This window comes from Euprymna scolopes, chromosome 18 (genome assembly GCF_053919585.1).
Source record: "Euprymna scolopes isolate OS-2025 chromosome 18, ASM5391958v1, whole genome shotgun sequence".
NCBI lineage: Eukaryota > Metazoa > Mollusca > Cephalopoda > Sepiida > Sepiolidae > Euprymna > Euprymna scolopes.
The window spans coordinates 40,353,233-40,369,475 of NC_136499.1; the positions used below are offsets into that span (position 1 = coordinate 40,353,233).

The 16,243-nt window shown below is 35.8% G+C and overlaps 1 protein-coding gene across 2 annotated transcripts in view; it reads right to left on the reverse strand.

The window, feature by feature from the left end:
- Positions 1-675: 675 nt before the first annotated feature.
- LOC145297586 (stAR-related lipid transfer protein 3-like) overlaps positions 676-16,243 on the reverse strand; it is a 78,981-nt gene continuing 63,413 nt past the window's right edge. For both annotated transcript variants that reach the window (XM_080143633.1, XM_080143632.1), the window contains 3 exons: positions 9,687-9,871; positions 6,422-6,515; positions 676-1,202 (listed from right to left, as the gene is read on the reverse strand). In XM_080143633.1, the coding sequence (XP_079999759.1) occupies positions 1,080-1,202; positions 6,422-6,515; positions 9,687-9,871 (402 nt within the window). In that variant the 3' untranslated portion in view covers positions 676-1,079. The remainder of the gene's footprint in view (positions 1,203-6,421; positions 6,516-9,686; positions 9,872-16,243) is intronic.

Here is a 16,243-nt window from a genome sequence, read left to right on the forward strand (position 1 = left end):
GGAAAAATCATGGACTATAATAACAAAAAATGTATTGAAAGTAATATGGTTAAGCTTAAACATGGAAAGAAAAAGACAAGTTATTCTAGTAAAAAATATAATAAATTTATAACTTAAAATATTGCAGCATTAAGAATGTTTTTAAAATTCAATTTAATACTATATAATAAATTCTTAATGCTGCAATATTTTAAGTTATAAATTTATTATATATTACTTTACATTCTCGCATATTTCTATTGTAATATATATATATATATATATATATATATATATATATATATATATATATATATATATATATATATATAATGGCTGTATAATTTTATTTTCCTTGATGCAAATCCACTAAAACTTCTTTATTTATCAAAGAGTGCTCGATGAATGAAAAAGGCGTGTTTATAGTAGCATTAATTATACAAACATCATTTGCTACATATGTGCATACATGTTTCAGTGGTGCCTTTATTCAGGCCGAAAAAATCAATTCACGATGAATTAATTAATTCACAATGAGAATTAATTTTTCGGCCTGATGAGGTAATCCGTCAGAATAGAGGCACTATTGAAACATATATGCACATATGTAGCTTATAATGTTTGTATAAATATATATATATATATATATATATATATATATATATATATATATATATATATATAAAATAAACAGAGTATACATATATATTTATTTCAAATAAGATTGTCTATTGAACTTTTAGGTTTCACGAGAAGAATGGAAGTCTAGCCCGTAGAACTAGAACTGTCAATCGTGATCTTTCTTCAATCAATGTCTTTCAGAATATTTATATATATTTATATAAATTAGACGTATTTATGTGTTTGAGCATCCAGATAACAAAACGACATTACTATAACGTAAGATAAACGTTTAAAAACCTTTAAATAAACTTTTTTGCCAGAGAAAACCTGGTTTTCTGGGAGCGTTACATTATTATTTTGTTTTGGGTTTTTTTTAATGATATTATGTACTTTCGTAATGTGCTGTACCAAGTTTTTGTCTAGGTCTGCAGGGTTCTTCTAACTCACATTCCATTTGCTGTTTCATGCAAGAATGTTTACGTCGAATTACAAGCCAACAAACGCTGGTTGAGGGTGTCGATGCGTTGTCGAAGCAGTTTTAGATAATCGAGCAATTTTGACGAAAGGGCAATCTTCAAAATATATTTCGGAAGCGGAACCTGTTAGGAAGAAACAAAAGAGCATCAATGAAATATTAAAAACCTGTAACAATTGTCGTCTATTTTCTTAAGTCAAAAAGTGTGGATTCTTTTTTTATTTTATTTAATTTATAACTTAATGATAATTTTATTTTGTTTAACGTAGACTTTCAATGTACCTATTTACAATGCCTCCACGCGGGACAGAGTTAGACACCAGGGTCGTTTTTTAACGTGGAGAAAAGGTACAAAAATAAAAAAAATTGTCTCAGTCGTGAAGGACTGCTCCTTCATCGAAAGAGAACAAGAAATGGAAGTGCAGCATCTGAAGAACAGATACTACAATTTGATCTTGACCAAATTGACTTTCACTATATGCATTACAGTCGGAAATTAACATTTTACGTTTCTTCTTTATTTACATCATTTATTTATTTATTTATTTCATTTACTCTAAGAACATTGCCAGACATATAAATTACCTTTGTGTGAAATTTACAGAAGATAGACTCAGCCGTTTCGGAACCTATAAAGAAGGAATTCACACACAAACACACAAAGTGACTTTTATATAATAATAGAGATAGATCTAAAGCTTTTTTGACAACCCCGAAAGAAATCTGTACTTTTCTTTTTATTACCAGACTGAATCTGTTTTGTTTTCTGAGAGAGAGAGAGAGAGAGGGGGGGGAGATACAGACAGACAGACAGATAGAGACAGGCAGACAGAGAGACAGAGACAGAGACAGAGAGAGAGTAACAGACCAGAGTCTAAAAGCGCAAAGCCTCAGTTAAACATATTTAAAAGTGCTGTGCTCGGAGTATTGCAGATATACGATAAACTCAATAGGTGTAATTATCTAGAGCTACATTAATAGAAAAGGTGAAAGAGTAAGAATTGGGTTAAGATTTGGTGTCTTTCCCAATCTTAAATCCACCCTCCTCCTCGTTTATGCTGATGAGGAGACGATAATCAGAAATATTTTACTTTATTTCTCGATGGTTTTATTTGTAAATATTGAATGAATAATAGGATATCGTTTCCGAAACGATCGTACATATAAATTTGATTTTGATTAATGGCTTCACAATTATTAATCTTTCACCCTTTCTATTAATATATATATATATATATATATATATATATATATATATATATTTATATATATATATATATATACATATATTATATATATTAGCAGTTCAACCCGGCTTTGCTCGGGACCTATGTACTGTTCGTAACTATATGTGCATATGTATATATATATTAAAAAGTTTTAGTCGTGTCCAGGTAACTTACATCTAAATTTTCAAGTGTTTAGACCCAAAATTGGCAGAGGAGTGTATTAGAGTCTGCAACTTTGAACTTTGACCTCTTGGTAGCCAAATTTTCGCTCAAAAACTTATTAAAAAGCTTGCTGCATGTCTGAATGCCCTTTATATAAAATTTCAAATGTTTAGATCCAAAATTGACTGAATAGAGACCGCAAAGGTAAAATCTTTTGAACTTTGACCACTTGGCAGACCAATTCTCGGCCAAAAACCGATTAAAAAGCTTGCTCTATATCTGAATACACTTTTTGTAAAATTTAAAATGCTGAGACCAAAAATTGGCTGAGTGATTTGGTAGAGACCGCAGAGGTCAAATTATTTTTAACTTTGACACCAATTTTGACCCCTTAACATTTATTGTATTTGGCTTAAATCAAATTAAAAAAAATTGGTCGATGTCCAAATAACCTATATCTAAAATTTCAAGTGTCTAGACCCAAGATTAGCGGAGGAGTTTGGTAGAGTTTTAGGGGGTCAAATCGTTGAACTCTGACCTCTTTACAGCGAAATTTCTGGCCCAAAATTGATGAAAAAGATTTTCCCAAGTCTCAGTACCCATTTTATCAAATCTCGAAAATCGACAGAGTTATTTAGTAGGGAAATGTGTACACACAGACACAAACACACAGACAATTTCACACACACACACAGACAATTTCTCTCACACACACACACACACACACAAACATATATATATATATATATATATATATATATATATATATATATATATATATATATATATATATACCCAAACTCACCTATCAGACATATTTGTTCATGCACACACATAAAAGACTAGGGTCGTTTTTTAACGTGGAAAAAAAGGTACAAAAATTTTTTAAAAAGTTGTCTCAGTCGTGAAGGACCGCTCCTCCACCGAAAGAGAACAAGAAATGGAAGTGCAGTATCTGAAGAACAGATGGTATTTATTTGCTCCCCCACTGAGCAAATTAGGCACAAGGCCGATTTTTAAAGTGAGGAGTGAAGGGGAAATGGGGACCAACTCCCCGGGGAGTAGGGTAGCTAGATAGTGACAATTGGTATGAAGGGTTGCCCCTACATTGACCAAGGTCTTATCTGTGGAGTCGCCCCCACATAGGGTATTTGCTTGCAGTATCTGCCGGAACAGATGGTATTTATTTGCTCCCCCACCGAGCAAATTAGGCACAAGGCCGATTTTTAATGTGAGGAGTGAAGGGAGAGGGAAGGGAAAAAGGGGACCAGCTCCCGAGAGGTCGGAAATGGGAGCTGGTTAAAGGTCAGGCATGTGAGGTTGCCCCCACATCTGGTCCTTGCTAGTCACAGCTAGTCATAGCCTGCAGCATCTGCCGGAACAGATGGTATTTATTTGCTCCCCCACCGAGCAAATTAGGCACAAGGCCGATTTTTAATGTGAGGAGTGAAGGGAGGGGGAAGGGAAAAAGGGGACCAGCTCCCGAGAGGTGGGAAATGGGAGCTGGTTAATGATCAGACATGTGGGGTTGCCCCCATATCTGGTCTTTGCTAGTCATAGCTAGTCATAGCTTGCAGTATCTACCAGAACAGATACTACACTTTGATCTTGACCCGAAGGCCAAGGTGATGGTATTTATTTGCTCCCCAACCGAGCAAATTAGGCACAAGGCCAATTTTTAATGTGAGGAGTGAAGGGAGGGGGAAGGGAAAAAGGGGACCAGCTCCCGAGAGGTGGGAAATGGGAGCTGGTTAATAGTCAGGCATGTGGGGTTGCCCCCACATCTGGTCTTTGCTAGTCATAGCAGTCATAGCTTGCAGTATCTGCCGGAACAGATACTACACTTTGATCTTGACCCGAAGGCCAAGGTGGTATTTATTTGCTCCCCCACCGAGCAAATTAGGCACAAGGCCGATTTTTAATGTGAGGAGTGAAGGGAGGGGGAAGGGAAAAAGGGGACCAGCTCCCGAGAGGTGGGAAATGGGAGCTAGTTAAAGGTCAGGAATGTGGGGTTGCCCCCACATCTGGTCTTTGCTAGTCATAGCTAGTCATAGCTTGCAGTATCTGCCGGAACAGATGGTATTTATTTGCTCCCCCACTGAGCAAATTAGGCACAAGGCCGTTTTTAATGTGAGGTAAAAACCAGCTCCCCTAAAAGTAGGAAAAAAGGGGGCCCTCTGGTTACCAAAAATAATAATTGTCCCAGTATAGAGGGTTTCCCCTCCATTGACTGGTACAAATTATCTTAAGTGCAACATCTGCCGGAACAGATGGTATTTATTTGCTCCCCCACTGAGCAAATTAGGCACAAGGCCGTTTTTAATGTGAGGTAAAAACCAGCTCCCCTAAAAGGGGTCACTCTGGTTACCAAAAATAATAATTGTCCCAGTATAGAGGGTTTCCCCTCCATTGACTGGTACAAATTATCTTAAGTGTAGTATCTGCCGGAACAGATACTACACTTTGATCTTGACCCGAAGGCCAAGGTGATTGTAGTAGCTAAATCAGAAAAATAAGAAAACCATACAGATATTAAATCAATACCCGACAGAGATGTAAGCGTCGAACAATATTGTTATGTAAAATTAATAAATATTTAAAATAAAATATTCTGAACAAAATAATGTCTTTCGTTCTACAAGGAAATCATATTGTTTATTTTGTTGCAAGAATATAAATTACCAATATCCTAATAAAGTAAATTTCAGTTGTTGACCTTATCCAAAGAAGTCTTAGAAATACGTTAAAAGAATGTATTACACTTCAAAAGACCAACGTCCAAGATATGCTTGTCTATTAACTGAAATAGGGCTAGTGTTCGTTTAGACTGAACGCGGTTACCCCGAAATGTATATTTGTGAAGCCGCAGAATTACAGATTAAAAATTCCAGAATCCTGGAATCTAGCGGTGTGGCAACAGTGTCGCCTGCATAAATAAATAAGTTGATGTATAAGAATGGCGTGTTAGATGTTTAATAGGGAGTTAATATGGTTGCTACACTCTATTTTGAAGATGTTTTGGGAAGAAGCAGAAATTTCGGAATGAATGTAGTAATTTTAATGAAAAAAATTTAAAAACGCTTTCATGAAACACGCAGTAGGAAGTGATGTTGATACTGAGTGGAAACATTTGCATAGGAAGTGTTAGTTTATTTTCCTATAATGAATGAGCTATAGCAGGGAAAAATCAAGATTACTTTATATATGAATATATAATTAATGTATATAGTTTTCTATTTATTTGCCTCTCTCTCGCTCTCTCTCATCTCTCATCTTTCTCTCTCTCTCTCTCTCTCTCTCTCTCTCTCTATATATATATATATATATATATATATATATATATATATCCCTTTTTTGTTTTATTTTACTTCAGTTGAAGTTCTCAGAAATCAAGGGGCCCAACACAACCTGGGGCTAACACTTGAAGTCTATATGAGATACATAGATATTCGAATGTTCCATTTAAGTTCTTTATTTCTCAAACACTGAGTTAATAAAGAAGTTGGGAACATAATTTTTCCTCTCCCCAATTAACCATTTTCATATATTGTATTATATCTTTTATTTTGGTTTCTTGGTCTTACTGAATTCCAGGACAAGAATTTATCTAGTCTGGTGGAGTATCCAGTTTCGTGCTGTTATTTGAGGTAGCATCACTTGGAGAAGGTGCACCAATCCTCGTAAAAGCTAGGACTTAGCCATAGCGAGGAGATCTTATTTGGCCAGCGAATACTATGTGATTTTGAATATTTGGTCAGGGTTTACTTCTATGGAAAAAGTATCCTCATGCCAAATGTTTCTGACAAACCCCTGTACAGAGAGACCTTAGACACTCGAGGACAGTGTCTAGTAGGCATTCAAGTTCTAACCTATATATATATATATATATATATATATATATATATATATATATATATAATATCTACTGTAAATAAAGAGTACGTAAACATACCTTTACGTTAGTATTGACAAACCAAAAGAAATTGCATTTGTCAGTTTCGCCCGGCACTATTTCTAGAATCCATCCACTTGGTCCATTTTCGCCTCTGAAATAGTACAGACATACATATTATGAAATAGTACAAATATACATATTATGAAATAGTACAAATATACATATTATGAAATAGTACAGACATACATATTATGAAATAGTACACAGACATACATATTATGAAATGGAGAGACACACATTTTAGAAAATATATTTTTTTATAATTATTTAAATAAGAACATTCGAAAATTTGAAAATGTTATGAAATGATAAAATCTTTTTTGTGTTTTTTTAGAAGAAGAAGAAGAAGAAGAAGAAGAAGAAGTTCGAAATTTCGCCAATAACATGGCTTCATCAAGGGGAGGATAGTCCGATGCAGTTTTCTTATGTTTTTCTTCATAATGTTTATTATTAAGACGTCGAGGCCTCCCGGAGAGAAAAAACGTCTTGTATCGGTGCTGTTTCAAATCCGTGTGTGTAATCGCTCGGTTTAAGATCGAAATTAAAAAAAAATGGAGAGTCACACATTTTGGAAAACATTTTTTTTTATAGAAATTTCTTACATTATATTATTAGCATGTTGTCCAGGCTAAATATTTGCTGGGGTTTTGAAACTGGAAAAATCTCGGACTGATATATGGATCTCAAATGTGCATACATTTTCTCAGACATAAAAACACACTTGTGAGAGAGATGATCAAGAGATTTTAGTCTTACTAGAAGTTTAAATCAATAAATATTTATAATTTTATTATTATTACAAGCAGTGAAAAATGTTTCTTAAAACAATTAAATAAAAATATAATTAAAGGAATCTGTTTTGGCATCGGAAAATAGGCTCAAATTTTTCCGATTCCGATACCCCAAAAAGCTCCGATTTTTCTGATTCCGATAAATCGTCCCAACACTCATATAAATATTTGCTAAGAATTTTAAATGCTGAGATTATTTTTTCTTCGACAGTTTAAATGTTTCCAATTTTTTTTTTCAAATTTTGAGGTGCCACAAATTAATTCGTTATTTTGTGTTTTGTTTTTAGTTTTAATTTTTTTCTTTTGTTATTTTTTGTTTTTGTTATTGTTTTTTTTTTTCAAATATTCAGATTAGTGGTTTACTCTAAAGAAACCGAAATGAATTCGGATGGACTAAATTTCGTAAATACGTTACTTTTTATAGGATTTCTTTTTAAATTTCGTTTTATTTTACACTGTCGCATGTTTTCAATAAATATCCGATTAATAGTAAATAAAAATATTAATTCAATATGTAATTATCAAAGTAAGGTTGAAGCAATGAAATCATGCATAGTTTTTTACAAAGTAGTCACACTTATCAGGACCCAAAAGCTACTCGAGGTTGATGAATGTAAGGTGGTAGTTTAGTAATCGTTAATGGTGTACATTGGGTAGAATTTTGGATTATTTAAGATGACGGCTCAACAAGAACTTGTTTACATTGGACTTGAAGGCAACCATATTGTAATCGGCTGGGAAGCAGACCAGTGGAACAGTGTCCCACATGCGCCCAGTTCTAAGAAAGAAGCTTTGTTCATGGAATCTGCGTTTAGAATTAGGCACAGATAGAGGGTCGGGAAAATTGTTAATAATGGTTGTAGCTAGTCGAGTGTTTTTGTGAAAGTTTGGCAAGGGGGGGCATAGATTGCATCATACATATTTGGTAAGTTTTTGTCAATAATGCTATTAATTATAAAGCTAAGGTGCCGATGAACAACGAAAAAGACAACGCCGACTCAGCTGAACGTGAAACGATAATCCCGTGCAATTGCGTATTTCGTTTAAATATAACTATCGAGGGTATCCGGCGTTGCCCGGGAGTTTGGAGGTGTGTATAGGAGGGGGGATATATCAAAACAAAATGGAAACTAAAAATAAGCGAAGTAATAGCCCTGTTTAAATATTATTATGAATAAAAACGATGTTAAACTTCTTAAAAAATCGGAAAAACAAAAACAAAAAAAACAGCGAACGTGATGGAAAAAAAGGAAAAAAAACGAAAAAATGGCATAAATAACCTTGTTTCAATATTAAAAGTCTAAAAATCGGAAAAAAATAATGATACGCTACCTCAGATCGAACGTGTAATCTAAAGATAACAACGCTACCACTTTGACCATTATGCCATGAACGCATGAGCGAATTTGTGTCGGTTTTTATAATATTTAAACTAATTCAAGTACACAACGTCTTTTGCGTATGCATATTTGGCTAAACTCATGAAGGAACGATTTTTGCTACCCCTCCCTGTAGAAAAGTGTCCCGTCGAGGGTGAAGGAATTAATATTTTTAGCGAATTTTTTCGATATTTGTTGTCCGAAGGTCCGAGCTTCAAAATGATACCTATCTGGTGAAAAGTCGCCGCCTGTGTGGAAAGTTTTTGTGAGACATAAAAATGCACACATACATTTTGCTTTTTATATAATACAGCGAGGGTACCCAGCGTTGCCCGGATGTGGTGAGGTGGGGGGAATCAAAACAATAATAAAATGGAAAAGAAGGAATAAGCGAAAGAAATAACCTTGTGTAAATGTTTAATTTTTTTTTAAATCGGTAAAATAAAAACAAAATACAGCAAACGTGATGGAAAATAGAGAATAAGCGAACGTGAAAAAATAGCATAAATAATCCTGTTTGAATATTAAAACTTCTTTAAGGAATCGAAAAAACAAAAACAAAAACAAAAAAAACAGCTAACATGATGGGGAAAATAAACAAAACGGGACAATAAAAAATAAACGAAAGAAAAAATGGCATAAATAACCCTGTTTAAATTTTAAAACGTTAAAAATCGATTAAAAAAGGTCCGATATGTCGGCGCGAACGTTCAACCTTACGACAACGATGCTGTCACTATAACCGCTACTCTACGCGTGCGTGAGCGAAGTAAAATCGTTTTTTTCTTTTCTATTTAAAATAATAATTAAAGAAATAATGTTTTCTGCGCATGCGTGTTTGGCTCAATTGTCATGAAGGAATGATATTTTTCTACCATCCCTCATCACGAACGTGTATTTCTATAGAAAATAATATAGTTTTTTTTTCTAATTTTCATATATTCGACCAAGACATCGCCCTTTCAGACGGTATCGGTTTCGACCCTGTCCGTTGCCACTGAGAAAAATTTTAGGCAAGCAAACATACATACATACATACATGCATTTAAACAGACAGGTGAGATTTATATAATAGATTAGAACGATACGAACCGAACCATACTTGTTTGTTCCGGCATATTTGCATGTGTTACACTGCAGGCAGAGTGCATGTATTCACCGTGTTCTTTCGTAAGATGGCGGACAAAGACAAAATCTCGTGCTTGTACCAAACCGCACAGCCGACCAGGGACGATGCAATATACAACATCATAATTGTCTTCGATTTTTTCTAAAATCTGTGTATAGAAAGAACCAAGTATAAATTTACATTATTTATCTAGAAATGATAAATTTATCTGAGAAAAAAATGGTGGATTTAAAAGTCAACAGTTGTAAATCATTAATAATACTAGGCAAGATAGATAGATAGATAGATAGATAGATAGAAGAGTAATGTACATAAATAGATACATAGTGGTACGATAAAAATTGTCGCCCTATAAAAGACGACATGATTCTATTGCTATTCGATGAAAACCCATTTTCTTTTTTTTTATTGCAGACCATCTACTAGTTGGCCAGTTGTGTACAAATCTCAAGAGCAATAAGCGCCTTGTATCATGTCTGAAAGTGACACAATGTTCAATAAGCGAGATCGGAGATGCGCCGCTGTACAACTAATGCTCTTTACCGATCAAAGTTATGACACGGACTGCCACGAATAACAGGAATGATGAAAACAGAGTTTCTGCCAACGGTTATGGTGTTTGGTGTGGTTTCAAGTGAGGGCCACATCATGCCACCTCATATCTTCGATGTCGGCTTGAAAGTCAACACAAAAGTGTACATGGGTGTGCTGAAGAGTGTGATGATCCTCTGGTGCAATCAGGTGGCCGTTTGCAGACCATGGGTGTTGCAGCAGGACTCAACGTCGGACCACAAGTCCAAAAGGAGAAAGGTTTGGCTTCAGAAGTGCTACGACTTTGTACCTTATTTACTGACTTCCTCCTCCCACCACCTGAACCAACTGGACTACTTCATTTGGACATACGTCGAGAACATCACCAACATGACTTCCCATAAGACCAAAGCCAGCCTGATCGCTGCCGTCCGTCAAGTGTTCGCCGAGCTCCCGTTGGTGCTTGTGAAAAAGGCATGTTCCCAGTTCCGGACTTATATTGAGGCGGTAGTTTATGCTGCAGACGGCTACATTGAATAGATATCAGCTAGACTTCATAATCAAGTTAATTGAATTGATTTTTTCAGTAAAAGTTTAAGCTGCAGTGTTGTTTTCTTTAGGGCAACACTTTTATCGTTCAACCCTGTAGATACGAAAATAGACAGAAAAATGGATAGATATGTAAATAGGTAGAAAGATATATATATATATATATATATATAGAGAGAGAGAGAGAGAGAGAGAGAGAGAGAGAGAGAGAGAGGGGGGGGGAGGGAGGGAGATAGACAGACAGACAGACAGAGACAGAGAGAGAAAGATAAAAATAGATAAATATAAAATAGATAGATACAAAAATAAATATAAAATATATACAAAACAGATAGATAGATAGATAGATAGATAGATAGATAGATAGATAGATAGATCTCTTTTCGTAGAAAAACTTAGATGCGGATGTATAAAAGTTTCAATAACTTAAGAGTAGAATGAAATTTTCGCATACTTGAAGTTGCATCATAGGAAAAAGTCCGCAGTAACACGTTGCGAGAAAGATACAAAAATAATTCTCTTTGGCAAGTGATCTGATTTGGTTTGATCAGCCTTTTAGTTAATCAGTTTTCATTGCCAGTCTCCGCAGGTGGTGGATGAAGAGAAGATTTGCGTCACCCTATATTGCTCTGAGAAAAGAATACATCGAAGAGGAATATCCACTAAGTTTAGGGTTGATAGACTTTGTCTTTCCTTTACGTGGCATATTAAAGGCGAGCATAGAAAACAAAACAGTAGGCTACCATATCACCAGTGCGACTTCAGACAGCCATCCGGATGACGAAGTGACCTACGGACAAACTATTTGGATCGGTGGACACTATGTTAGATTTTTAATTTTGAAAGACAATGGATACCCCCTTTAAGGAGTTTATAAATAAAATAAAGTTTGCGTTAGCATATATGCACTTCTGCGTCAGCATTGTTTTAATCCTGTGCCAACAAGTCAAATATGATTGAAATTTGGTCGGATAAGCAGAAAATGACTGATTGATATTTCGGAGTTTTCCTCCATTTGTGCGGGTTGCACAACGATGGCTTTGGAGTCTAGTTTATTCCATAACATATGGAATCGTACCTTTCTAAAGATTATTAGGGAAAGTGATACAGCGGCTATAACAGATTAATGGCTGAACCAATCAAAGTTGTTTCTTTATATTTTCAATATATTTTAATACATAAAATGTATGCTTAAATATTATTTATTTTAATAATAGTATGATGTCATTAAAAATCTAGTTAATGAAAAATTTATTAAGATCGAATAATTCCCTGATTTTTAGTGGATTATGTTTTTATTGAAAAAAAAATGTCTTTCACTTTCATTGTACGTTTTTACATATATATAAATATTTTTGTTTGCTTTTTCTTCTTCGAAAGTTCATGTGTTAGATAAAGAAGACCGTCCTTCGTGAATAGAGAGAATAGTCGTCAAACCGATTAAGCAGAATGTTTGTCAGGACCTCGAGGTAAAATGAAAGCTGACAATTATACGCTATTTCCCTTGAAGGACATGGTGATATTTGCTCCTTTCAGTAATGCAAATGAGTGATCGCATAAAACAATACCTCGTCCCAGCACTGACGCTTGAAGAGTCGTAAATTAAAACGCATATCTTATGTTCTCTTTCTCTCTATCTATCTATCTATCTATCTATCTATGTGTGTGTGTGTGTGTGTGTGTGTGTGTGTGTGTGTGTGTGTGTGCGTTAACTCGGTGAGTAACTTTATATGTGTATATGTGTCTCTCTTTCCTCTCTCTAATTTATTTACCTACAGCATTAACGTGCTTCTCACCCGAATAAATCCTCTATCAAAAATAAGACTGGTGTCCTGAGAATTACTCAAAGACGACACGTACGTACCAACTATATGGTGTATAAGAAGGATAGATATACACACCTCGAAAACATTAGCATTCAACGCATGTTTTCATGTTTATTTTGATATGTATGTTGTTTTTATTTTTTTTTGTTTTTCAAATTTACATCCCAATTTTCCGATTTTCTTAAAAGAATCTTGCTACATAGATCCCTACATATGTTTTTAGCCCCGTTCTTCCTTTAAATAACCTTCCGGTAAAGAGGAATGAATTTCAAGAAAGCTTTGTGGTCATGTGGGAGTCTTCATGCGTATCCAGATAATAGGGATACCTGATGAGTAACTAAATGAAGAGAGTGGTTCGGATGTGTAGCCATATAAAATGGTTCTTCTCTCAACCTTTATTAAATACACAAGAAACTCAAAGATAAACTTGGAAGAAAATAGAAAAATAAGATGTGAAAAATTATAATGATGTTTGCTGCTAAGTTTTAGTGTGATGGATATAATATGCAGGTGCCGCTGCCTATAGCAAGATGCAAGTGCAACTGTCCATGGTAATATGTAATTGTGGTCAGCTTAGTAGTACCTATTTACAATGCCTCCCCACGGGACAGAGTTAGACACCAGGGTCGTTTTTTAACGGGGAGAAAAGGTACAAAAATAAAAATTGTCTCAGTCGTGAAGGACTGCTCGTCCACCGAAAGAGAACGAGAAATGGAAGTGCAGCATCTGAAGAAAAGTAGCTTAGCAGGCTGCTATAAAATAACATACATGCATTTGCCATAGAAGAGGGGGGTTTATCTTCCGGTTCTTAACCTTAGAATACAAATTTAAAAATCAATACCAAACGTCTATGATTGAGATTGTCGGACTGATTTCCTCATCTTCGTTGTTATAGTCACAACGTTTCGGCCGTTTTGCCCTCCGGCCTTCATCAGGTGTTTTGTATCGAACTGGGGAACCGTTTGTTAGGAGTCTCGAACCTAACCCTTTGTTATTATTACGGGGATACCGTGTTCGGACTCCAGCTAGGCTCTGGGACATAGTTGCTAATTCTCTGTTTTGAATGTTACTTTTTTCACTGCCTTCGTTCAGGATTGAACTCAGCATCTTTGGGTAACTGTAAACTTTGATACAACGTCTAGGACCACTCGGCCATTTTTCTTTAGTAGGCATGCATTATCTATAATATATACTTTTACGCAATAGATTACCTATAAGATGGATACTTATTAGCCATAGTTTGGGCTTAATATATCTAAAGCTATATTAAGTACAAACTCTATATTTTCTTTCTCTTAGATGAGCAAACGTACTGGTGATTGTCTTTGCATGATAGCTAACATCTGAAGTTCGAAACTCATTTGGAATTGTACCCCAAACCTTATGTGATACTTTTCTAATGCGTTTATTAATCTGCAAAATATATTTAATTCTCGTTTAATTTTAGTAGTTACTAACTTTAAATCACCACCCGTTACTCATACATACCTCCCAAGCCTTTCCACTCATAGCACGTGAATAACCACATTTTCCAATCTTAATCTTACTTTAAGGAGTCTTGGCACCTAACGGGAGAGGGAGGCCACCTCAGTCCTGGTCGACAACCTCCCTAGAGTTGGTGACTCGATCAAATTACCGGTTTGTAAACCTAAATTGCTTAAGGAGTAGGTAGGTTTTGCCTACTGCCAGGTTTCCACACTCCTTTTTGCCTATTAGTAAGGAGCAGAGGTGTGATTACAGATGCTCAGTGCTCGGCATTGTTTCCTGACTAGTGCAATGAACGCCGTCCCCTTAACTAAACATCTTTGGGGTGCTTGTTTGCAATGTATGCTAACATGATTGGACTGGGTCACTCTTGTCTGACAGGTTTGTGGGTACCAGTTTGACAGTTGCTGGCTGCTGTTTCCGACCGACAGTGCAGGGGCCCTAACTCTTTGGTAGCGCTTTGCTCTATGATCAGTTCTATAATATATCGGAATGTTTGTAGTGCCATGTCGTGCATGGAAAAGGATCCTACACTCATTTCTAGTGGGCATTCCTGAGGCCACATTCCTGTGGATGAGGAGTCGACTGATGGTCTACATGTGTTGCATGATGGTAACTATGCACATCCGCTTTGTCTAGCACCTCTTACCCTAAACTAAAACTACGAAATAAAATGAAATGACAGCTCAATCCAAAATAATGATCAAACGAGACACACACTCGAACAACGATTCGCCTCCTCCCCTGAGGTTTGTATTTACAAATATCCGTGGACTTAGAAAGAACTTCGATGATGTAGAATCATTTCTAAAAATTTCCCAGATATCTTAGCACTAAGTGAAACTAACTTGCACTCCTCCATCTCCTCTAACATCTTTAACATGCCTGGTTATCTTCTACGTTGACAGACATATGCACGGACTTGGGAGTGTATATTCGTTACACCCTCCGCACGACTAAAGAACCTGAACATCAATAATTACAAGAAACCTTCTCAACCACCAATAGCTATGGCTAAAGATACATTACCTGAAAGAACTTCATTCAAACACTTCGGCTTAATATTCATAGGGAACATGAGTTGGAACAGATACATTGAGAGCATTGCCAAGGTTGGTGTGAAGAAAGTGGGCTCTCTCTACCATGCTAGAAAGTTACTTGCATCTGAAAGTATCCTGTACCTCTACAAGGCCACCATTCGCTTATGTATAGAGTATTATTGTCACATTTGGGCTGGTGCATCTGCTATTAGTTTCTCACTTCTTGACAGGGTTCAAAAGAGAGTCACCAACCTGATAGGTCCCGAATTGTCATCTAAGATTCAACTTCTGATGAAATGTTGCATCCCTCTGCATGTTTTACAAATATTTTAATGGTGGATGCTCTGACGAACTACAAGCCCTTGTATCCCCTCGACGTAAATACCTCGGCAACCCCGAGAAGCAGCAAAGACCAACCCTTACACATTAGAAATCCCTAGATGTAAGAACGCCTTCTACTCTAATAGTTTCTTCCCTAGAATTTCTAGACTTTGGAGTTCCTTTCCGTGTTCCTGTTTCCTTAACTGTACTGACATGCAGAAGTTAAAGTGTAAGGTGAACAGACATCTTGCTGCTCAACTCCCTACGAAGTCTCCCTGAAACTTATGTTCCTGATAGTAGCCTCCTATATAAAAGTGGCACTGTGCTTTGTTTGGGATGAAAATGTAATAAAACAAAAAATACAGGTGTGACAATATACGATAAGAAAAAGAAAGTGTTCTTTGAAAATAAACACTAAGGCTGGTAATGGTACAGGTAGTCAGGTGGCTATTGTGCCGACAAAAGTGCTTGAATAAGGCGACGATAAATACGGAAACAGAATCTGGATTCAAAATCCTACTGGTTTTATTTTGGAACTTTGTCACTTTTTATGATCTGCCACGAAATCTCATGAGCTTGCTGAGCACAAATTTTTACTGAAGTGAAGACAAATTCTAAGCGGTAAAAATGTAAATATTACCATTTATTGATTTTGCCGGATATCCTGCGATGAGCCATTTGCTTATGAATCGTTTTGGTTATACTCAGGTTGTCTACTTCTTTTGCTTTCTGGTTTCTGCTCCGTAAACGAGACGACGATAACAAGCA